The sequence below is a fragment of the Zootoca vivipara genome, chromosome 1 (genome assembly GCF_963506605.1).
Source record: "Zootoca vivipara chromosome 1, rZooViv1.1, whole genome shotgun sequence".
NCBI classification, from domain to species: Eukaryota; Metazoa; Chordata; class Lepidosauria; order Squamata; family Lacertidae; genus Zootoca; species Zootoca vivipara.
In genome coordinates, this window is record NC_083276.1 from 127,373,151 (window position 1) to 127,398,679 (window position 25,529).

The following is a 25,529-nucleotide window of genomic DNA, read 5'->3' on the forward strand; positions in this document are numbered from 1 at the left end:
TGCGAGTCTCTGTGGCCAGAGGAATAGGTAGGGGGACACCAAGGAAAAACATACAAGAGGATAATCACTTGAGACAGGAAAGCAGCTGTCAGTTAGCATCACATGCTCAGAAAGGCTGATCAAATCACCGCCAGCCTTTTATTAATAGGAATAATCAGTGAGGGCGTCTTTGAGCATTATTAATAATAACAAAACAGTTTCCTGCACTGGACTGGAATTTATCAGACTCCGAGCTGGGACAGCAGCCAGATTGGAAACTTTTATTACAAGCACCAAGCAGTGATTTTATTTGAAATTTAATACTTCATAAATGAATTGAAATGTTGTCACGAGAATGTTCCTTTTCCTTTGCCGTCAGCCTGCCTTGTTCTTCTGCAGTTCCTTGTGTATATGGAGATGATCAGTGGCTGTAGCTTTTTATTTAAATATTACTTTTGGGCTCCCTCACTTCCCCCAAGCAACTTAGGGTAATATGCTTGTGATTGTGCCAATTATATCCTCGCAACAGCCCTGTGGTGAAGGCTAGACTGAGCAGTGGGGACCAGTTCAAGGTCCACTAGGGAAGGTCAGCAATGAGGGAGGATTTTAACCTGGGTATCCTTGGAAAAGACTCTGATGTTGGGAAAGATGGAGGGCACTAGGAGAAGGGGACGACAGAGGACGAGATGGTTGGACAGTGTTCTTTAAGCTACGAACATGAGTTTGACCAAACTGCGGGAGGCAGTGGAAGACAGGAGTGCCTGGCGTGCTATGGTCCATGGGGTCACGAAGAGTCGGACACGACTAAACGACTAAACAAACAAAAACAAAATCATTGAACAGTGGGACCCAGGTGGCGCTGTGGTTAAACCACTGAGCCTAGGGCTTGCTGATCAGAAGGTCGGCGGTTCAAATCCCTGTGACGGGGTGAGCTCCCGTTGCTTGGTCCCAGCTCCTGCCAACCTAGCAGTTCGAAAGCACATCAAAATGCAAGTAGATAAATAGGAGGCTAGTGGAAATAGGAGGCTACAGTGGGAAGGTAAACGGTGTTTCCATGTGCTGCTCTGGTTTTCCACAAGCGGCTTTGTCATTCTGGCCACATGACCTGGAAGCTATATGCCGGCTCCCTCGGCCAATAAAGCGAGATGAGCGTGCAACCCCAGAGTCGGTCACGACTGGACCTAATGGTCAGGGGTCCCTTTACCTTTACCCCTATCCTTGAACAAAGTCTGGTGTTCTGTTCACTGCAACACACCAGCCTCAGTTAACCAATTCAACCACCACAATACCCATTACTATGGATTTTAACATCGCAGCATCAGTCCTTTCTCTGCTGCTTCCAGGAGTCCATAGAAGGAAGTTGGCTCCTCTTTTAAGTCTAGGAGAATTGCCGTTGCTACTTTGTACCTGTCTAATTACCATAAGCGGTGAGTTTCTTCCCACTGACCTCAGAGGAATTGCTTCACACCCAAGACCTTCAGAGTGTTAGGAAGTCAATGAGCCAGACTGAAAGGCAGTGCCGTTCCTCTCCAGTGGAAGTTATAATCTGTGCAAATGGGCCCTTCCTTCCAGCACATTTCCAAAGCGAAGCAAGATAATTCCATCACAGTAACTCAGCCTTTGCTTGTCTAGGGAAAGTGCCTGCCAGGCTAAGGTTTTTAGTTTTTAGATTTTTGGCTCTTTGAACTCCGCTGTCTACCGTGGATCTTGAATTTGTTAAATGCTCCATATGTTAAAATATTATGTGGCTGCATTTGACACATAGTTTGAACCTCTCCACTGCCCTGCCACGACATGGTGAATAAGATTACCCCACAATGTTACAGGATTTTCAAACAAGAAAATCTGAAATGTACAAAAGAAATACCCAGTGCATATATTATTAGGGGTGTCATATTTGGTAGGAAAGTAATTACACAAACACACACACATACCTTCTAATGGACAGAGGTGCTATTATTATTCCTGAAATAACTTGGTGGTAGAGCATATGTTTCGCAAGGTCCCAGGTTCAGTTCCTGGCATCTCCCGTTAGAAGGATCACATAGGAGGTGCTGGGCAAGCCCCTTGCTGATGCTGCCAGTCAGAGTAGACAGTACTAGGCTAGATGGACAAATAGTCTGATCTGCTAGAAGACAGCTCCCAGTGTTGCTATGAGCCACAGCTCTTCAAGGCTTCACCTTGGGATCTACTTCCATAATTTCCCAAGAACTATGAATGTTGTGAAGCACATGAACAATACCTTTTCTTCACCAAATAATTGCGACTAGTTGCCGTATGTGATGAATGCCAAAGGTCCAAAACTCTGGGTTTTTTTTAAAGAAAACTCATCTTCTACCAAGCAAAACATAGGGTAATGATGATGATGATTTATTTGTATCTTGCCCATCTGACTGGTTTGCCCCAGACATTCTGGGCAGCTTCCGGCATATAAAAAAACATAGTAAAACGTTAAACCTTAAACAGCTTCCCTATACAGGGCTGCCTTCCGATGTTTCCTAAATGTTATATACTGTAATTACTCATCTCCTTAACATCTGATGGGAGGGCATTCCACAGGGTGGGCACCACTACCAAGAAGGCCCTCCGCCTAGTTCCCAATAACAATAATTTAGGTGCTCATAGGCCAGGCATAGGCAAACTCGGCCCTCCGGATGTTTTGAGACTACAATTCCCATCATCCCTGACCACTGGTCCTGTTAGCTAGGGATCATGGGAGTTGTAGGCCAAAAACATCTGGAGGGCCAAGTTTGCACGCCTGTATAGGCCCTGCATTTTACTTGAATGGGATGTTTTCCCGTTTAGTTAAACCCATGTAGCAAGAACCCAAAAGGAGTTCTTCCCCAATTTACATCCCTCCTTCCCTGATTTCTGTGAATGGCTGGTGCTAAGCACCCATCTCCATGGGTTCCAGTCTACATGATGGCGTTCCATACCTCCATACCTCCATGCCCCCTTTGGACTAGGTGGTTGACCCAACCATCATCATCATTTTCCTGGCACACAACCTGAAAACCGGGTTGGTTTGAGTGCCTCTCTGCTGGCCGAGAGAACTCTGCTCGCTCAATTCAGCTCCACCTGACTGCACATAACATCAGTGCACTAATGCAGGGACTGTATTAGATGAAAAATTAGTTGGAAAATTACTGCTTATTTTCTTTTGTGCAGTTTCTGATATCTCTTACACCTTTATCTTGAATCATTTAATAAAATACCTTGAATTAGAATTCTGGAGTTGATTAAAGAGCTTTACATATTCACAGTCTTGCCTGCGGCTGGCTGCTCAGTCTAATGCTACTTGGTTATTAGAAGAGAGTTGACTCAGTTCTGCTTCTTTGCCATAAGTCTGAATCCACCCCACCCCCCAGTGTTCAGAGTAAGGGCATGTAATGTGGGTGATTTCAGTTCTAGGTAAAGGGACCCCTGACCATTAGGTCCAGTCGTGACCGACTCTGGGGTTGCGCGCTCATCTCGCATTATTGGCCGAGGGAGCCGGCGTATAGCTTCCAGGTCATGTGGCCAGCATGACAAAGCCCTTCTGGCAAACCAGAGCAGCACATGGAAACACTGTTTACCTTCCCGCTGTAGTGGTTCCTATTTATCTACTTGCATTTTGACGTGCTTTCGAACTGCTAGGTTGGCAGGAGCTGGGACCAAGCAACGGGAGCTCACCCCGTCACAGGGATTCGAACCACCGACCTTCTGATCAGCAAGCCCTAATCTCAGTGGTTTAACCACAGCGCCACCTGGGTCCCTGATTTCAGTTCTACCCATGAGTAAATAACACAAAGGGCACCTCCCAGCCTGTATTACTTCACAAAGATGAAGCAACATACTTCTGAGGCTATTCTTTAATCTCTGGGCTTGCATTTAATCACTGGACCATTGCTGATTTTTTGCTTGCTTTTACATTTGTAAGCCATTTGTGGAGGGGAAAGCAAGTATACTTTTTTAAAAAAAAAAGAAAAAAAAGAAAGAGCACTCAGTTTCCAGGCAAGCTTGGCCCATATATGTGCACACCGTTGGAAATTAAACAAGAAACAGAATGCTTTAGTGCAGTCCCACATTTTATAGACCAAATATAGTAAACCACAGACATGTGTTCTTAAATATCTCTGTACACTTGCCTGGAAAATTAATTGTGTTAGGATTCCACCGAACATACAATGGCTATTTCATGATATAGGCAGGTCATCCACACACACACACACACACACACACACACACACACACACACACACACACAAAAACCCTGAGGTTGCATTGGTATACGAGTTGCAAATTTTGTCTGCTGTGTAAAATGCCAAACTGTCTGAGGATCAAACAGGATGCGGTGGGAAATCTGTGAATAGGGAGGGCAGCTTTTTTTAAAATGCAAAAGCAGCCAGAGTGGTTTGAGATTGGGGTTGCAGTGGCTGAGGAGCAAAAACTTAATCCTTTCCCTCATGTTGTCTTCCTGATTTAAACTGCACCCACCTCCCTTTAGCTCCTGTTTGCCCCACAGGGATGCTTGTCTCCAAAGTAGGATTTTGAGAGCAGCTTCTTGTGGCGTGGGGTGGGGGGGACTGAGTTCAAGTGTTTGACTGCGAAGCTGGTTCTTCCGATGAATCATTCAGTATTTGAAATAATATCAGAGCCAGAGCCGTTCTGTGCATCTCCCCCCCACTCTCAGAACTACAAAAAGGAAGCAACTGGAGTGGCGGCAAGCTACTGCTTCAAAATTGTCACCCAGAGAAGTAATCAAATTCCTTTTCAACTTGAGGAAAGGATCTAATAACTCAAATCATTATTATTATTATTTTGTTCTTTTGACAAACCTGTCACTTACATTCTGGGGAAAGGCGACTGTTTCAGAGCACTCCATTGAAACTGCACTGGAGCCAAGAGACTGTGTTCCCAGCCAGAATGCAGAAGTAACGAAAGCATGGAATCGCAGAGCGCTGCTTTTCTGAGTGTTGCTTCTCTGGCCCGTTTGCTTCTAGCAGCTTGTTACTGCTTTAAAATAAGAAACACACAAAAAATTACCCGTCTCTGTTTCAGTGGGCATCTGGCTTGTGCCAGGGCTGTGGGAGCCTAGCGGGGAGGCAGAAAAGTGAGCCGACGCATGGATAGGAGAGCCTGTTGCTCGACTCGCAACTCCTGTTAGTCCCAGCCACATGGTGGGACTGAGATGGTGGAAGTTGTAGTTCATCAACACCTGGACGGCCACAGCTTCCCCATCCCTAGGTTAGGTGGAAGAAATTGAAGTCCCTTTACCCGTTTGCAAAACTACAAAGCTTTTTATTTGGGCAAGGCAAAAGCAATGAAGTGTTGACTCTTGCCAGGAGGCCTGAAGATGTCCTGACTAGGTTTCCTCTTTCTGGAATGCCGGAGATGCTCGGATCATGTGGTTCCTTTTGAACAGCCTTGTAAACATACCTGCCAAGTTGCTGTCAGAGAAATAAGGGACGGGCGGAAATAGCAGACCGGAAGTAGTGCTGCCGCCATTTTGGAACTGGGTGGGGCATGCTCAGAAGCGACTTTTGATGCTGCTTTGCCCAGTTCCAAAATGGCCGCCGCACCAGAATAAACCGGGGAAAAACAAAAAAATCCGTTTTTTCAGCTAGGAACAGCTGGAAAAACGGGGATTTCCCAGGGAAAACGGGAGACTTGGCAGCTATGCCTTGTAAAGTGGTACTGCAGCAAATGGTGGCCAACATCTTTCTGGCCTTTAAGAGTTGTAGGCTGCCTGCAAAATTCAGCAGGGAAAGCTTTTGCCACCATTGCTGCCCTGGGCTAAGGAACAACTTTATCACATTAATTTCTGCTTGCAACAAAGCTTTTAAAAGCAAAGAAGACCCGACCGGGGATGGGGAGGAATCACCCACCATAATCCTTGCAATACAAAACCAGAGGTAAATACTTGAGGCAGTTTAAGAGTGAGTCAGAATGTCTACGAAAAATATGTATACCCATTTTAAGGATAATATTAATAAATCATTTCTACCCTGCCCATTTGGCTGGGTTTCCCCAGCCACTCTGGGGGCCTTCCACAGAACATTAAAAACAGAATAAAACTTCAAACATTTAAAAACTTCCCTAAACAAGGCTTCCTACCGAAGACTTCTAAAAGTCGGATACAGTGGTGCCTCGCTTAACGAATGCCCTGCTTAACAAAATTTCCGCTTAACTAAAGGTTTTTTTCTAGCAGAGGTTGCCTCGCTAGACGAATGCGTTTTACGAAAAATTCGTCTAGCGAATCGCGGTTTCCCATAGGAATGCATTGAAATTCAATTAATGCGTTCCTATGGGCAAAAAGAAATTCAAAAAAAATTCAATGCATTCCTATGGGATTCGCTAGACGAATTTTTCGTTATAAGAAGACCTGTGGAACGAATTAAATTCGTCTAGCGAGGCACCACTGTGGTTGTTTATTTCCTTGACATCTGATGGGAGGGCATTCCACAGGGCAGGCGCCACCACCGAGAAGGCCCTCTGCCTGGTTCCCTGTAACCTCACTTCTCGCAGTGAGGGAACCACCAGAAGGCCCTCAGAGCTGGACCTCAGGTCCGGGCTGAAGGATGGGGGTGGAGACGCTCCTTCAGGTATACTGGGGCTTGATATCTTCCCATGCGGAAGACTGTATACCTTTGAGCTCAGTTTCCCTTCCACTGGTCTAATGCACCCCAAACTAGCCAATCTTGTGGTCAGATAGCATGGTATGCTATTCACACTTTTGAAAAAAAAGCACGTTTAAACTGGCCAGCTTAATCTTGGGAGGGGGAAAAAGCAGCTGCAGAATCAAAGCAGTGTGGAGGTAGGAGAGGGTTTTCAGCAGCAGACGTAGGTTGCAGACCAGAGCTGTGTACCTGATTTTTCTTAAAAATGAAATCGGCCAACAAGCATATTTTCTTAAAAGCATGAGTAACATAGCAATGTTGCTTGGCGCTTGGTCAGACGCCGGGATGAACACTCCCCCATGCAACGTGTAGCTTCAGGCGCCACAGACCACGTGAAATACAGGGCCAAGAGGAGGGGAGAATTCATGCCATCTACATGCTCATGTATCTGCAGAAGCTGCTAACGTTATACATAAAAATCTCTTTCCAAACATGTCTCAACTTGACTCCAGAAAGGAGATATGTGTTCTCTGTTGCACGTAGGGAATGAATGCTTGGACACTTTGATCTCGTGATGTCTCTAGAACAGGGGCCAGCAAACTTTTTCAGCCGTGGGCCGGTCCACTGTCCCTCAGACCATGTGGTAGGCCAGACTATATTTTGGGGAAAAAATAAGTGAACGGATTCCTATGCCCCACAAATAACCCAGAGATGCATTTTAAATAAAGGACATATTCTACTCATGTAAAAACACGTTGTCTGCGGGCCAGATTTAGAAGTCAATTGGACCGCATCCGGCCCCCGGGCCTTAGATTGCCTACCCCTGCTCTAGAAGGAAAAAGTTGAGTCAGGCTGTAATCCTAAAGACACTTACTATTAGGGGGTAAGGCCCATTGCACCCAGTGTGACTTACTTCCAAGTAAACACACATAGGATTGCTTTGTTAGAGAGATGTCTTCCAGCAGAGTTCTTAAGTTCAGGGGGGGATAATCAGTTAAAACTGCAATTTGGGGGGGAAGCTACACAAAGAGGCTCTTGTAGGTCTGAGCTCTCTGCATTGTTGCAAGGATCACATGTCGCTAAGGCTGTCTTGGGGAATCTCTCATTTGTTGTCTTGGAGATCAGACTAAAGTTCAACTCTCCTGTTTCTTTACAGAACCCATCGCGGCTTTCCCCGGAGAACACACATTTGAAATTTCAGGTAAAACTGCATATCTTTTAGCAGTTTCTTTCTTACTGCATGGTTTTTTTATTTTAGTTTAAAAAATAATAATGTGTGTGTGTGCGTGCGTTCAAAAGAAACAAACAGAAAAACTAACACAAGACCTGCTGCTATGCAAGATGTTTACATTCGCATTATCCCTTAACACCAGCAGGTGGCACTAGACTAGATATGGTCTGCAGACAAGGGGGCTAAAAGTAGCTTGGCAGTTATTTGCCCCATCAAACACAGAATAATAGTTTTTCTCCCGCTTTTATTGAATCCGTCTAAGTTGTCCGAAAGCTTGAGGAAGGTTTTCCCAAACTAAAACCTGTTCCAAGTTTTCAGGTCACTTGTAGGTGCTTAGCCCCCAAATGAAATGCAAATAGGTGTACTTATCTGATCCTCTTTAGTGCGAACTCTGCATTTTGGCTCCCAGGGGGAACTGGAAGAATTCTGTTCAGGTGCCCTTTCTTTCACCTGGGTCAATAACTGTAAGGGGGAGGGCTTATAGAGAACCCCCCCTCCATCCGAAGCAGCCCGTCTCCCAGCAGTCATGAGAGCGAAGGGTCTGAAGGAGGGAGTCAGGGAACGGAGAGGGAGGGCCAGGGCTCTGGCAGCATCCAAGAGTCCCTGCTCCATAGGCAGGAAGAAAGGGAGGAGGACAGAGAGGACAGGAATCGGTCAGACAGAAGACCCGTCCCCCCCCCCCCGACGCCGGAATTGAGGAGGAGGAGGAAAGGGAGGCACTTCTCAGTTCCGAGGCTTTTATGTTGGTCCAGAACGCGGAGGGGGGCAGTGCAGGAATCTGACTTGAGCTGGTAGACATGGAATAAGTAGTTCGTTACACTGTATATAATGTGCACCAATAAAAACATCTGAAAGGCAAGCATGTGGAAGGTCATTACTCAAGAGTAGTCACCTCATCCCTGACAATAACCTTTGCTGCTCAGTATGTGAACCTTGATGCAAACTTTTTAGTTGTTTTTTTTTTAAAAAAAGTGCAGCTCTTAAGCCTTTAACTGCAGTGTGACAGGCTGAAGTTCAACCGGTGCATTTCTTCTCCACTGTATCTCCTTCCAGAAACAGTATTTCTGCTTGTCACCCAGATGTTAATGGCAGAAGCACCCTGTGAGAGGCGTCAGTGTTTGCAGGCTGCACAGCCTGAGGGCTATCCTGAGCTGGAGTTGCCTTTCTCTCCATCTCACACAGACTAGAGAGGTCAGGCACCCCAAACTTCATGTTTGCCTGGATCAGAAGTGTTGGAACAGATCCCTGGATCTTCCAGGTGTGCCCCCTGCAGCCCAGTCAAAAGCCTTTCCCAAACCGACTTTAAAGGGACACGTGAAAGCTTTAGGTCGTGGGTCTTAACGCAGCAGCTTCGCCCAGATGTAATAAAATTGAGGCCAAATGGTAACAGAGATAAATGTGGCTACAGATAAACCCCTGTGCCTCCACAGCGCCTAGGGAGGAGCGATAAGGCTTTAAGATGTGGGGCTGGGGGAATGAACGGCAACCGCAGGGAGGCTTAACCCCCAAATCAGCGGCGAATTAGAAGTGCAATGAGGTGGCAATGATTAATATTTAGCACACAGAGCTTTTGCATTCCAGCCAAAAAATGGCAAGGCAGGGGCTGCGGTGGGGCTCTTAGGGACCGCGGCAGTAGGGAGGGCGGGATGGGGAGGGGACTGGAACAACTGTCAGCCTGAGTTTGAAAGCTGACATTTAGTAAGAGAGAAGCTGGGTGAAATTGTGCATTTAATAGCTTAATTCTGGCCTGGAGAACAGAAAATGGGATGCCTCGAGTTGATAAAACCTTCAAAAGGAGAGAGGGATTCGGAGAGACTGTCCTCTTCATTAAACTTGTTTCTGCGTCAGTGGCGATGCTGTGGTGTGGGGAACGGAGCCTGGCAGCTCCCTTCTATCCCGAGAGATTTTTCATTTCGTCTCATTGTGTAACGCTCTTTTCACCTGTGGGGTGGAAAACCCCGGCGCGGCAAAACGGGAAGGGAGCATCCGCCTCCAAGAGCTTTCTGCTTATATTAAATCATTTCCTTTTTATTTATCATTGGATAGACTGCTCTTCCTGGAGCACTCTCAAGCCGTTGCTGACGCTTTGCCAAAGCTGCTGGCTTTGATTTCCAGAAGAGATGCCTTCTCAGTGGGTGGGAGAAGGTGTTTTCTCTTTGAAAAGTAGTTTGTAAAGTCGTCTGGCGTAGAACACTGAGAAGGTAGTGCATATGTTATGGCCAAAGGTGAAAGGTACAAAGACATCCATAAACCTCTGCTTTGATCTGAAAGTTAATGCTTAAAGTTCCTTAGCAACCTAGTCCTGATTATTTTTATACTTAGATTTTGCTGGCTCATTTATTATTTTCCTAATAGGAAGCAGACCCAATAGTTCAACTCCAAGTTTTTGCCACTGTTGACGTGATGGCTGACGCTGTTCCCTTGTGCTCTGGCCTTGCTTTTGGGATTCTGGTTGGCCACGGTGAGAACAGGATGCTGAACTAATGGGCCATGGGCCTGATCCAGCAGGCTCTTCTACTGTTCTTACATTGCAAAGAAGTTACGTTGCAAGCAAATCTGTAGAGCTAACGGGAATTCCCTTAAGCCTTCATTCATGAATGGCAGATAGTTCAACTTGGCTTTCATATACAGTAGTAACTGGAGTCGTCATTTGCGTACTATGATTGCCCAAATCCTGCTGTATTTGTCCACCATCCATGATCTCAGGTCTTTCTATGCTTGCTGCGCTTGTGCTAGGCTAGGAATCTCTTTCTGTCCTTCCACTGCCTTTGCATTAGCATATTACTATTATTCTTTCAATTTATACACTGCCCTTTATCAATGGGAGCGGGAGGAGGCAGAGATGGACCAGAGAGTGAATTGCAGCCCTGCTACATATGAATGGCAGCTTGGCTTTTAAAAGCCAAATATTTTATTTCTAAACGTTCTGGCATTTTGTTTGGTTTCAATGCGAGAAATCAGAGCGGAGGTTCTCTGGTACAGCAGTCTGGCCGTGAGCACACCACTGATTCCATCTTCATTCAAAGTATGGTCAGGATGAAGCAAAGCATGCTGGGCTCTCAGCGGAGCCCCTCTCTGAGGGCACTGCTTGCTCCAGTCCTGGGTATATTTGTTCAGAGCTACTAATAAACCATAGGATATTACTTCAGGCATGCTCCCTTCTCACTCCAGTTGGAGGAGACAGAAAGGGCGGCCTGAGGTCCAATTCTGTCACATTTTCAAAAGACAGGAGGGCGATCATGCTGCACCATCCTCACAGCGTGTTCTGATGGAGAATTTGGGACCCACATTTTAATCTGTGATTGCAGAAACACCCAGCTATGATTCTGGCCTAGCTCTTGCTGGTTGACTAGTGTCTCTGAAGTTTCACATGCAGAAATGTTCCTCTGTGGCGCGGTGGGAATCCTTCTACATGACAAACAAAACCAGAGACCTAGATGTCTAGTAGAAGTGCTCTAATCCAGCCTTCTCCCCGATGTGCTAGTTTTCTGTGGGCAGAGATTCTTTTCATATGGAGGAATATTCAGTCATGTAGCCTGAGGGCTCATCCGGACTTCGGCTTGTCCTGCCGCTTTTCCCCCGGGAAGACCCAATCTTTACTGCTGATTTGGAGCAAACATCAATTGGGGTTTTGGCGGATTGATGTTTGCTCTGGTTTGGCGCTAAAGAGTGGGTTTTCCTGGGGATAGTGGCTGGGCAAACAGAAAACTGCTCAGACCTAGAAAGCATGGGGGACAAGTAGAAGTGTGGCTGAATCCTGAATTGGTATACCCTAGACCAGGCATGTCAAACCTGCGGCCCTCCAGATGTTTTGGACTACAATTCCCATCTTCCCCAACCACTGGTCCTGCTAGCTAGGGATCATGGGAGTTGTAGGCCAAAACATCTGGAGGGCCTCAGGTTTGACATACCTGCCCTAGACACAGATTTATTCCCACGATGAGAACTGGAGTAAGTTCCAGCCGGCCCTCTGCCTTGTATAAATTAAATGCTTCATTGAATGCTCCTTACCTTCTTCACAAAAGGTAAGGCAAATGCAAATTGCTGGTTACCCTTGAAAACGAAAACAAAAGCAAAGCCCCATGTTTACTGGAAGCGGAGTTTAGCAACACCAGCCTAAAAGTAATTTTGTTGAACATATGAGATTGTATGGCCCGAGGGGTGGATTTTATGAGATGGCTTGGCTGTGCTTTCACTCTGCTGTGTTTTCATATATGAGGCACCTAACCTGACAGAAGCCCAGGCACAGCTGTATTCCACATCAGCACAGCTTGGAGCGATTCGCAACTGAAGGACACGGGGATGACTTCCACAGGCCATTTTTTGCGTCAGAAAAGATCGTGTAAACATTTTGATGGGACTAAGCAGGACTGCCAGGTTTCAGCCCAGAGATTTCCTCTTGCGCTTTTAAACTCGGGAGACAAGGTAGCTGTGGTTCCCTCCCCACACCTCAAGAGTTCTCTCCTCCCATTCCTTCATTGCGTGTCCTTTTCAGCCCAGTTGAAGCAGGATCCCACACACGCACTGCTCAGTAGGCGGCAGGGGAAACAAATGGGATATTTGAGGCTGGTTGGGGGAATCGTCAAAGCAGCAGCCAGGGATTTTCAGCTCAACAAAACTTTTTGGGTAGGCACTCGGAGAAGGGGATTCCCCCCTCCTCCCCCTGTGTGGTCCCCAAATGTACTCCAGAGGGTTGGGGGCACCACAGAACAACGTGGCTTAGTGCTACGTTGGCTACAACCCACGACAGCAGAACTGGGTTTTCCACCAAGCATTCCCCCAACAGAAATCTACAGTTGTTTTCAAATATAGGCGTACGTTGGAAGTCGAACGGAATCCGTTCCGGGAGTCCGTTCAACTTCCAAAAGGTCCGGAAACCAAAGCACGGCTTCTGATTGGCTGCAGGAAGCTCCTGCAGCCAATCAGAAGCCGCGGAAGCCCCGCTGGACATTCAGATTCCAAAAGAACGTTTGCGAACTGGAACAATCACTTCCGGGTTTGCGGCGTTTGGGAGCCAAAACATCCGAGTTCCAAGGTGTTCAGGATCCAAGGTACGACTGCACCTGTCTATCATTTTTTGGTCTTTGCATGTTTGCCTAACTAGGCGTACGCCTATAAAGCACAAGTTATAAAGTGGCCCTAAGGGCAGAACTATATATTACCAAAACAAAAAACAACAACCCACCCCTATCCAACTACAGTGGTACCTTGGTTTACGAACTTAATCCGTTCCAGAAGTCCGTTCTTAAACCAAAGCGTTCTTAAACCAAGGTGTGCTTTCCCATAGCAGCGGGGGACTCAATTACAAATGGAACACACTCAACAGAAAGCGGAACAGGGCAAAGTTCACAAACCAAAACACCTACTTCCGGGTTTGCAGTGTTCTTAATCCAAGTTGTTCATAAACTAAGCTGTTCTTACACCAAGATACCACTGTACTTAAAACAGTTGCCAATATTTTTCCCACTCAACACTAGGGATGTTAAAAGATCAACCCGTTGTTGTTGTTGTTCTGTTACTTTGGTTTCAGCCTGTAAGGGAAGGGCCTGTTACCTTTAGGAAACGTACACAAGGAGCCGTACTGTATCTGAGCCCAGGCCAACAATCCATCTCCCCGCTTGTTAAAGCACTTCACCTGTTATGTTTCCTAGCCCTGCTACTTGAGACCCTTCCATTGAGCAATTCCCTGCTCACATAGTTGGCTATTTCTGATCGGGGAGGGAAATGCTTAACATATTGATCATCAGGATATGGGGGAGCGGGGAGGGTCGTGGACGAAAGAGAACGTTACATAGGTTGGCCATATTCAGCATTTATTCTGACATGCGGCTTCTCAGAAAGGGACTCTTGAGTGGCAGAGCAGCCGAAGCTTCTTGCAAGCTGCTGCCACCCAGATTTGGTAGCACAAAGCAGGACGGACTGTTGGTTTAAGGCAGGTCCTGGTACATGTATCCTAAAGGTGATGGAATCTGCAGTGTTAAGTCGGGAGGAAATGGGCAACTATTTTTAGCAGTGGGATAGTGTGACAAAGTCCGTTGGCTCCAAAGGGGCTTTATCACGCTATAGAAGATGATGAGAGGGAAAATAATCAGGGCACTTCGGGGTCTCGTGTACCATATCTACATGTATATAGCCTGTGGCATCTGTTTATATGTTACAAGAGATGACTATGTATATGTACTCGCACCCGACTGCATGCTGAAAAGAAAGAGGGACGGAGAGTAAGGAAGTCACAGGCACACCTGGAAACCACCCTAAGCAACTTTAGCAGCTAGACACAGAATATTAGGGTCCCTCGGTGGCTGCAGCCAATTGCTCAGAAGCATGATTTAATGATGGGGAAGGAGGGATTGTGGTGTGATCAGCAGCACCAAAATTCTAGGATGATACATCCCTTTTGAAATGGTTGTCTTGGAGGGCGCGATCACAGGACCAGGGCCCAAGGAAGCTGAAAGAAGCTTGAAAAGTCTGTTAAGGTGAAACGACAGCAAGGAAACGGGTGCATTTATGAAATGAAAACATTAGCCCGTTACCCAGGTGACGCCCTGGAAATGCGTTTTTATTTGTAGACTTCATTCCCTAGAAATCAGTGTGGCACAAATACTGATCCCTGATCCACCATGCGAGAAAAAGTATGGATTCTTTTCCAGGGGTAGCCCCACCCCAGAAGGAACTTAAGTCTCCTTGCTTCCATTCTGTCCGGAGTTCCCACAAAACATCTCATTCTTTGTACAGATCTACCGTAGAATACCTCCCCGCCCCCGCCCCAGTGGAGGTTTCCCTAAACCCAAGACCCAGTTGAACTTGATTTAATTCACTCATGTTTCTCTTTCTCTGACTTCTACCACACTGAAGGCAAGAGAAAGGGGGAAAGCATCCTCTCCCAGCAAGGTTTAACCATTTAACGGTAGAATAGAAGGAAGGAAGGTCAGCCTTGAGCCAGTAAGGACCCACAGAGTCCCTTCCACCTCCCCCTTGGCATAGGGTTGAATTGCTCTCTCTCAGAATCCAGACCTTGAAGTGCCAGTGACTTGGCTACAAGAGGTTGGTGATTAAACTGCCATTTGCGTTTTTCATTCCTGGGCTGCCTGGGTGGCACAGCAGGGAGATCAACAGGAGATATTTACATCATTTGTCACTTTGCCGGACAGCCTGTACTTGTTCATGCTCCCTAAGGAGATAGGCAGCGTTATTACTCCAGTGTTGTTTTATGGCCACCTTTGTTAATGTTTCTCTTCTTGAAACAAGATGAATTTTGTACTAGAAAATGAACCAAGCGTTCTGTATAGGGATATTTTGTTTGGGGGAGAAAGCAAGGAATGCAGAGAAAGTGGGTGTGAATCAGGCTAATTGGAAGTCCTCTGAATTAAATGTTGTCTCTCTCCCCTCTCCTACAACCCCCAGTGCATAGACTGGCTATGAATTTGGCTCCTTTCCCCATCTTAACCCCCATTGAAGAGATGGGATGGGATGGGATGGGATGGGAGTTGCAGCCAGTAAAATGTACTTCACGCTCTATCATGGCCTGACTACTTCACATATTTAGGATCAGGAAATTTTCTTTGTTGCCTTCCTTGGCAACAGTTTGTGTGGCTTGGCTCAGTTGTGTCATGACCCTGACTTTAGGCAGTTGCCAGGGCACGGGTTCAGGAGAGGCTGCAGACTCCAGTGACATGACTCCAGAGGCAACAGGGCACATGGCTTTGAAATGGAGCCAGAACCACTGAAGGCAGCACAATCTGGATCACGCGTACTCTCAGGAGTCACTCCCTTTACCCCCGAGGCCCTCATAGTCTACACTCCCCTCCTGGCATGGAGTCATCTGGAGCAGTTTGCCCTGCGGAGTCTACCCTCCTCCTGCTCGCCACTGACTGTAACATGAATTTGGTAGATTGATTTCTCGAGATGCAGTGATCTGCCTTGGGAACTGGGACTTAGACAGCTTTTAATGTTTGCAGCTCCATATTCTAAGCCAGCACCCCTCACAATATCAATTTTAAAAGCAAAGCAAGCTTCTCGTTAGTACACTTTGGTGAGTGAGTATGAGTGATTGTCGAGCTTCTTCACCGAAATAGCTGGAATGGCATCAAGCATTCTGCTTCTTAATCCTATAAGTTGATGAAGAATGAAGACAGGCAGGAACAGAACCTCGTCTCCCTCTCTCCTCGACTTTTTGAATTTTATTTTGAGGGGAGAGGACCGTGCAAGCTGATACCTGCCAGAGAGGGTCTTAATATTCAAGGCTCTCTAGTTATGTCTGGAACAGGCTCTGCGCAAGGTTTGCCGCACGTTCTCACTCTGGGTCACTCCAGCCGGCCGCTGAGGGGGTCGTCTCTGGTGGAGGGCAAGAAGAAAGGTCGCCTTTCCATTACCCTCTCCAATAAACGGCCTCTCTGTGGAGATGGGAGGTCATTGCTGATGGCTTAGATGGTGGCTTCTAGCTTGCGTGTGCCAGAAGGGGATTTGTGCTACAAATCGAATCTTTCTTGCTTCTCCATTACAAATGCCTCAGTGGCTGCTTTCCCCCCTGTTTCTAGAGGAGCATGTGCTCTGGGGTATAGTTTTAAACTTAATTTGGGGGCCCAGCATTTGAGACAGCTGGACCAGAAACCAACCCACTGAGCAGATAGACCACACTGAAAAGAATTGCTGATTGCTGGTGTTGTGCAACAGAATCCTAACACATGCTTCCTCAGAAGCAAGTTCCCCTATGTTCAATGGTGCTTACTCCCGAGTAACGGTGCATAGGAGAGCAGCTTTTTCTGGAAGAGTTTTTTCAGTAGGGTTGTTTGTGGGAAACTTCTCTTTTCTGGGTTTATAGCCATGCACGGCCCTCCCCGTTTTATTTCCCTCCTCGTAAAATTCGGAGCATGTATAGAAGGCACGCACATTTGGTTTCCAGCAGTCATTGCCGTTGCTGGATTAAGAGGCCTGCTTGCAGAAGCCCAGCAACTAGCCATGGAAGGGAAGAATCCATTTTCTGCACCCCATCCATGATTGGAGAGAGTGAGTGTGGGATGCCCAGTGACCCACCCGCTCAGAGAGAGTGACCCAGTTGTGGAGTCCTCTTAGATTGGGCAGATCCTTTGGACCCAGGGCAATATAATCTTGACTTCATATCTCTTGCCTGCACCCTTAAATGAATATGCTCAAAGGTAGAGAAACAGTTTCCCCGCCATGATGTTTGCACCCTGCTGCTGCTCCTACGGGCAAGGGGGTCTGGGTGGGGACTCATGGGGCTTCCCAGCAACGACGCTAGGCATGTTTTCCTTGCATTCCATGCAAAATATAGCACCTGAAGCATGCAGCTTTTTGAATAACTCAATATGGAACCAAGGGGATGGAGCAACTGCCCTATGAGGAGAGAGGCTAAACATTTGGGTTTTTTTTTAGTTTAGAGAAAAGGAGATGTGATGGTGTGAGTAAAGTGGATAGAGAAGATTTTCTCTCTCATACTGCTAGAACAGGGGTCCCCCAAACTACGACCCGCGGGCCAGATGCGGCCCAATTGGCCTCCCAATCCGGCCCGCGCCGCCCCCCGCCGCCCGCTCTTATGGCGCGCAGCGCGGCGGCACACTTCCAGATCGGAAAAAATCACCGGAAATCATTTGTGCGCATGCGTATGGGCCTCTTCCAACCCAGAAGAGGTCATTTCCAGTGCACGTCTGGGTCGGGGGGAGGCCCATACGCATGCGCACAAACGATTTTCGGCTATTTTTCCAACCTGGAAGCGCGCCACCGCGCCAGTAAGTGTGTGCGCGCATGTGCACGGGTGCATGTGCACGGGCGCGCACTCCCCCGCCCTCCGGCCCAAAGCTGGGTAAGTCTGGGGACCCCTGGGCTAGAACTCTGGGCCATCCAATAAAGCTGGATGTTGGGAGATTCAGGACAGGGAAAAGAAAGTCCTCCTCCACACAGTGCATAGAGATGGCTACCCAACTGGATGGCTTTGAAAGAGGATTAGACCAGTGTTTCTCAACCAGTATGCCTCCAGATGTTTTGGGACTACAACTCCCATCATCCCTAGCTAGCAAGACCAGTGGTCAGGAATGATGGGAGTTGTAGTCCCAAAACACCTGGAGGCACACTGGTTGAGAAACACTGGGTTAGACAAATTCATGAAGAGTATGACTATCAGTGGCTGCTAGCCATGATGGCTGTGTTCTGCCTCCACTGTCGCAAGGGGAGAGGGTGCTCTTAGGTCCTGCTTACCTGCTTCTCATAGGAGCTTTTTTATTCACTGCTTTATACCTGAATGGGGAAGACCTGGGAATAAGTCATTGTGATTGGCCTCTTCGCATCTCTTCTGGTCCTCAAGACACAACTTGGATGGGACCAAAAAACCGTAAATATTGGAAATACAGGGATTCCAGGAGAGCCTGATTTTGTAGCTTGCTGTACAGTGGTGCCTCGCTAGACGAATTTAATTCGTTCCACGGGTCTTTTCTTATAACGAAAAATTCGTCTAGCGAATCCCATAGGAATGCATTGAATATTTTTTTTTGCCCATAGGAATGCATTAATTGAATTTCGATGCATTCCTATGGGAAACCGCGATTCACTAGACGAATTTTTCGTAAAACGAATTCGTCTAGCGAGGCAACCTCCACTAGAAAAAACCTTTCGTTAAGCGGAAATTTCATTAAGCGGGGCATTCTTTAAGCGAGGCACCACTGTAGTTGTTAAATATGAAGTTGTCATTAGTAACACATACACACACACACACAGGTTGCAAACCTATTTACAGTCACCTGGGAGTGAATCTTAATTGAATTCAACAGGTCTCACTTCTGAGTAGGAAGGAAAAGAATTGCAGTGTTGAGACTGTTACCATAAGCATTACTTACTGGGGAGTAAACTTCACTGGATACAATGCGTCTTACTTCTGCCCAGAGGTCCTGGTTTAGCTGTGATTTGGAAAGCCATGCCCAAATTATAGAAGATAGGATTGCAGTGGGGATGGCCTTAAAAATTCTGGGTCTCTGAAGCTTGATGACTTGCGGAAGGGCAGAGTCTTGCCTTCAGATTCCTTTTCCGCTCCCCCCCCCCAAAAAAAGGAACGAAGCGTGTTTTTCATCTCCAGAATCTCTTCTGTGATCCTGTCACAACCTCCTTCGTACTTGGCAATTAAACTCTTGTCACTTGTTTTAAAAAACGTGACGTGTTTTGTCATTGCTTGACAAACAAGTGCCACGCTGAAACAAGACGGAGCTGATTGTGGGTGGTTGTGGCAGGGAGCGCAAGGCAGTGGCGGGGGGGGGCAGGGGGCGGTGCGGAAGCTGTTCCTTCCAAATATAATGGCTACGAACAACATTTACATCCTCTTCCCCCCCCCTTCCTCCTCCCAAGCCTAATTAATGAAATGCTTTAAATTGCCTGCTTGTCAAAAATCCAAATTACGTCCCCACCCAGGGGAAAGCTCGGTCATGCAGACCTTTTATTTAAGTTGCTGAGAACTCTGAAACGCATGTATATATATGTGTGTGTGTGTGTGTGCTTTGATGAGCCTGCAGGCATGCCACCTAGCAACGTTCTTCTGTCTCTCCCCCAGGGGGCACCCTTCTGCCAGGGAACGAGCCCACAGTGGACACGGTGTCAGTGCAGCCCATCCCAGCCTACTGGTATTACGTTATGGCCGCCGGAGGTGCTGTTCTGGTGGTGGTCTCCGTCGTGCTGGCCCTTGTGCTCCACTACCACCGCTTCCGCTATGCGGCCAAGAAGAGCGATCACGCCATCAGCTACAAAACCTCCCACTATGCCAGCGGGGCCCCACTGGCGGTGGAACCCACCTTAACGATAAAACTAGAGCGAGACCGCAGTTCGCATTGCTGAGAGCGGAGCCAGGAAACACAATTAAAAACAAAAACAAAAACTTTTTAAAAAAGACTTTCAGAGACGTTGCCTCAATTTTGCACTTTTCCTCCTCACCCAGCATACCTGTGAACTCTATAGACATCTTCCCCCTTGGTTCTTTTGACAAAACTCTTAAAAATGATATTGCTGCATCGTGGATCGCGAGAGGAGACTTGCCTCCCCCCCACCCCAGCCCGGTCTCTTTGAAAGTGGATGCTCCTTTTATTTCGTTTCTCAAGGACTTGGTTGTTTTTTTTGTCCCCGGTAGACAACTTGCAAGAAAACTCAGTAGCGAATCAGGAGGGGTATGCCAGAGTCAAGTTGTGTGTGCTTGTATTATCTCTTATCTATCTATGTATGTAAGTGTGCATGTGTGTGGGGAATTGGCTGGATGGCTATTTCGAAAAGGTCCTTTGGGACTTGCTTGTGCCGCTGTGACCTTCACAAGGGGGTGCTTTTTCCCCCCTGCCCTGCCTTGTGAAAGGCCCGGAACACCTTTTTGAGGACAGATACACTGATTTGTTTACTAGGAGAAGTGAACGATGCTTTATGTTGCCTTATCTAGCTCTGGCTGGGTTTACATTTGATATCCTTAATGAAAATGTCAGCAGGTTCATCCTGATTTTTTGGGGGGGGGGAGGCTGGGCCCGTGGAAAAAATTTAAATGGCAAGCCTAAAGATAGGGCGAACAAAACGCCACAGTGCATGATGGGGGAGAACAGAGAAAGGCTTGGAGACGGTCAACTTCAAGGTCTTATAGGGTTCCCTCACCCCCCCAGAAATCACAAAAACATAGCCATCGTTTTGGTAGTGGAATTAATCCCTCAACAAAACAAATATTTTTCAAGTTGCCTTATTAAAAAAAAGAGAAGCTTGTAATGAATGTTCAGTTTATCTGTTAAACCCAGCCTTAGAGAGATGCATAGATGCCAATAGATGTAAGGTTTTGGAAAAAAAAATGCTATAGCTCCTTGAATCTGAGGTTTATTTTATTTTATAGGTAAACCTCACTCTTGGTGATGCTTTCTTTTCTTTTTTTGTGAGAGCAAGGAAATGCCACCGTTATGTTTTTACTGGTAATTTTGAAAAAAAGACACAAAGAACGCTTTGCCCTCTTGTTTTCTCTCTCCATGTTGACATAAATGGCTGCCTGACACAATTTACTTTCGTGGCCATGTTGCTTCTTAAGATGTTGGTAATGACACCTATCAACCAAAGCCCCAAGAATAGGGCCTGCTAAAACCCAACTATCTCTGCATCTTTAACGAAGATGGTATAATGGAGCCTCTATCTATTGATTTTGCTCTGAAGTAATGCAATGGAAATGCCTTATATAGATTTATCAAGTGATAACACACAAAGGTGGTTGGAACGGTTAAATCTGACATATTTTCTGGCAAAAGACATCTCCACTTAACACTTTGTTTGCTTAAAAAAAAAATCCAGCCATGACTCCTTGCTATATCCTTCTTAAAGTTCCTGTCCGCCATTTCTCCCTCATGTGAGAATTCAGACGAGAGTAGTAGCATTGTAATACTGGGGGTGAAAGTCCAGGAGTGCTTTCCATTGATGTGCCTCTTATGGAAGCCCTACTAAAATCATTGGGGGCATATCCAGGTTTCCTCTTGTCTTGCTGTTCCCCCTGGGGAAAACTGCTCTTTGGCGCTCACTCAGAGCAAACAGCAATCAGGTTTTCCACATATTTCTTCTGATTTAAAGAGTGGTTTTCCCTGGGAGAGGACCGGGCAAGGGGGAAACCACTCAGCCCCTCATGCTTTCTAGGCACCGGACAATGGAAGTGTGGACCGACCCCAAGACCTGTCCCTGATATAACCGTGCGGGACAAACTCCCAATGGGTTGAACCCCACAGGGTTGGCATGGGTCATGAAAGCAAGTGGATATTCTTTGCCAGTTCCCCAAAAGGAACACTTTTATCTAGGGATGTCTATGTCACATCCTTCCACTCTGTGTTATTCAGGTAGCATGCTCAAGTGCATGTAGCAAATTTACTCTGCCCAGATGCTTGCTTAGCTGGTTTAAAATGCCACACAGTGCTGTTTATTGGGGAAATTGTTCTTTAAAGTGCAGAGTGTATATGGGGGTGGGATTGGGGAAAGGAGCGTGTGTGCTTATAAACTGCATCTCGAAAGAAGGGATTTGTGAGAGCAAAGCGATCACCTGTCCCAGATCACAGAATATATATATTTTTGGGGGGGGAGAGATACCTTGACTTCATCTTATGCCAGGAGATAAGCAGAAGCCACCTCTTGAGATGTGATTTGTTCGTTCTTGTGGGTCCCAAGAGAACATCTTCCAGTGTGGAAGTAAATGATGTTAGTAAGTACCTTAATTTCTGTATCCCTGGTACGTGTGATAGGAAATCTCCAAAGTGAATTTGGCACCCTGGGCTCCTTTGGAAGGAAAGGTGGGATAAAAAAATAAAACAAAACGAGAAAAATGGAAACCTTCCCTCCCACTGATTTTCCCGATCTCCCCACCCCCAACAGCAGTCAAGTGTAAATACCTCCAGTTGTATTCCAGATTTCACAATAGTTCAAAATTGCTCAGTCAGCCTGGGTGTGTTTTAACCCGATTGAGAGATCCCATTTTTAGATATTCGCCAAAGACTGCCCTGCCACCCTCCCGTGATTTTTACTGCCACTTTTCACTCCCTCCCCCTTAACAGCTGTGACATTGTCAACATCACCCAGTTGCCTGTGTGTGAAAATACCTTGTGGAATTTTGAAATTCTTGACAATGTACTGTGTGGAATGTAATAAAATGATGGTATTTTTTATACATCTATCTGGTTTTTGTCCCCCTTCTCCTCCCTTTCGGATAGTAAGAACAGTGTGTCTGAATGAAAATGTGTTTCCAAATATGTGTGTGTGTGTTGCCTAGGGGTCTTTAGATCTATTCTTTCAGGGTAGATCTTTATCGGTGTGTTTCACCCAGGAGAGAGGGGGTAATCAAAGGGAGGGGGGGTCGGAACCAGCTGGTCAAATAGTCGGTGTGAGATTGGAGACTGGGGAAAACTGACTGAAGTTATTGTGGACTGAACAAGAACAGAAAACATAGAAATGCAAGGCAAGATGACTAAAGATCGCTGGAATGTGAGGCTATGGATTTCCATCACCCAGGTGGGGAAATATGGAAGGTTATGAAGCCCTCGCCTCTCCAGGAGGACTTGACATTAAAACACTTTGATCACCTCCACTTTGAAATTTGAGGCTTAAATCTTAATACATTAAAGCCACTGATTTGAAGTGAAGGAAGGGCGGGGGGGAGTTGGATTATATCACCACTGCACTTTTTTTTTATTTTTGCTGGAGATTATTTTTGCTGCTGTTATCCCAGGAATAAAACAAACAGCCCCCGATTTCATCTCACTAGAGCAGACCACAGCCACCACATAACCCATAGTCATACTTTGAAAAACTGGATACTTTGGTCATCCTGGCGAATGTTGAGTGGACATTGGAAAATTTGAATCCCGCTCTTGGTTATGAATGCAGAGAATGACTCATGTCGACAGTGGGGTAGCTGTTTCACACGAATTGATCTTGAGTGCTCCATCAAATAATACTGGAAACTAGTTTCTTAAGGGTGCTGTGGGGTAAATGCAATTCCCGGGATTCTTTTGGGAGGGGGGATGTAAATATGCTTTAAATGCATGGTGTATATGCAGCCTGAACATCAAGGACAAGGATGCTGCTTCCCCCATAACTACACATAAGAGTAACTCGATGACAGAGCTAAGGGCAATCTAGTGTTGTGTTACCCATGCCTGTCTTCAGCTGATCTGCAGAAGCTCAGAGCAGGCATCCCCAAACTTCGGCCCTCCAGATGTTTTGGACTACAATCCCCATCATCCCTGACCATTGGTCCTGTTAGCTAGGGATCATGGGAGTTGTAGGCCAAAACATCTGGAGGGCCGCAGTTTGGGAATGCCTGGCTCAGAGGCTCTGCAGAAGCACACAGCACTGCCTTATATTGAGTCAAACCTTTGGTCCATCTAGCTCTGCCGCTTTATATTTTTATGGATGAAGCAAACCCCTCAAATTATGCAGATGGCAAAAAATAAAATTACTTTAAAAGAGGGCGGCTTTCTGGGAAAAATTGACTTTGGCCCAATCCCGCCCACCATTGAACCCAACGGACTATACGTAATGTTGGCTTTAGGCGAGATCCATGGAACGTAACCCCCACGTAAGTTGTGGGCTTACTGTATGGGAAGATCTAAAGTTGCTGGTGTGTGTATGGGGAGGAAACAGCCCGCCTGGCGTTGTCTGTGCCGGCCCACTTCCCTTAGTTTTTCCTTTGTTCTACCTCAGGAATCTTAGAGTATAATTAGATGGTATAACATAAAAGTGCTGCTGTGGCTTCTCTCTTCTCCTCTCCCCACTGAATGTTTAATTCAGTTGAGGGAAACCTTTGGCCCTCCAGATGTTGCCGAACTGCAACTCCCATCTTCCCTGCACATTGCCCAAGCTGCTAGGGACTGATGGGAGTTGTAGTTCAGCGCCATCAGCTGGCAGGGGCAAAGGCTGCCCACACCTGCCCTAATTGAACATCGTGCAACATGTCTTGCCTTGGCTTGCTGTTGGCTGCGCATCACTTGCAGTCCAGTCCAGCAGCCCATAGCAAGAAGTTATGAAGAAGGAAGCAGAAGTGCTCAGAAGGGGACACTCCTTCCTGTTTCCTAAGCGCTTGTACCCTCCATTGGCACTGCGTCAGAGGGAGAAGAGGTTCCTTTGCAAGGTAAGTGGAAGGCTTTTCCATGCATAGCAAAGCCTGGTGTGCAGGAAGTCCCCACCCCTTGCCCCTCTTCTGAATGGCAGAGACTATCTGAGTTTGCATGTGTCTGCCTAGTTAAGTTATGTGTCTGAATGTGTGTGTGTGTGTGTGTGTGTGTGTGTGTGTGTGTGTGTGTTCGCCACATCCATCAGCAGCACGTGGCTTTTGGAGAGCTGCCCCCAGGCCATACCTGCCAAGTTGCTGTCGGAGAAATAAGGGACCGGGCGGAAGTAGCAGACCGGAAGTAGCACTGCCGCCATTTTGGAACTGGGCGGAGCATGCTCAGAAGTGACTTTTGATGCTGCTTTGCCCAGTTCCAAAATGGCCACCGCGCCAGAAGTTGCACTGCAGCCATTTTGGAACTGGGCAGAGCAGCATCAACAGTCGCTTTTGAGCATGCTCCGCCCAGTTCCAAAATGGCCGCCGCGCCAGAATAAACCGGGGAAAACAAAAACATCCGTTTTTTCAGCTAGGAACAGATGGAAAAACGGGGATTTCCCGGGGAATACGGGAGACTTGGCAGCTATGCAGAAGGCCCCAAAAAGTCAACCACCCATTTTAGAGCTGTGTTGGTCCACTGGGTGACCTGACTAGTTGCTGAGTTAGCTGACGAGCCTTCCAATGCTGTCTAGGCTGCGATTCCTTCATCAGATGGGCTCCCTCAGTAGCACTGAAATCTGGTCACAACTAATCCCAGTTTGAGACTCCTGGTGCCTTTACAGAACCCTGTCTCTTGGGCCGGTTCGTATGTCACTTCTGCCTCTTATCAATTCACACGAATAGTCTACTCAATGTGAGCAATCTATCCGAGAAGGAAGGAGCACGCATAATACCCAAGATCAACTTGTGTGGGTAAGGTGTTTGTTTGTTTTTGTTACAGCACACATACTGCTCACAGAAGGTGATCTGGGGTACGACACTCGTCCTCCACCCCACCCCCCACCCCGGTAAATTTTACTGGATGTGAGGGACAGGGGATATCGCGAAGTCCCTCCCCTCCTGAGTTCAAGCCCGTCCCCGAGCAAAGGGGAAAGCAGGGAGAGTTCCGATTCCAGTGGGGAAGCAGGAA

General features: G+C 46.8%; 1 protein-coding gene across 2 annotated transcripts in view; it reads left to right on the forward strand.

Moving 5' to 3' along the window:
- The window catches only part of NRP2 (neuropilin 2), a 222,936-nt gene that overhangs the window by 163,737 nt on the left and 33,670 nt on the right, over nt 1-25,529 (forward strand). The window contains exons 15-16 of one of the 2 annotated variants that reach the window (XM_035137744.2): nt 7,735-7,779; nt 19,361-22,464. In XM_035137744.2, coding sequence (XP_034993635.2) covers nt 7,735-7,779; nt 19,361-19,641 — 326 coding nt within the window. In that variant the 3' untranslated portion in view covers nt 19,642-22,464. Of the gene's footprint in view, nt 1-7,734; nt 7,780-19,360; nt 22,465-25,529 lie in introns of those variants that run through there. The other variant, XM_035137736.2, reaches the window with a different exon arrangement.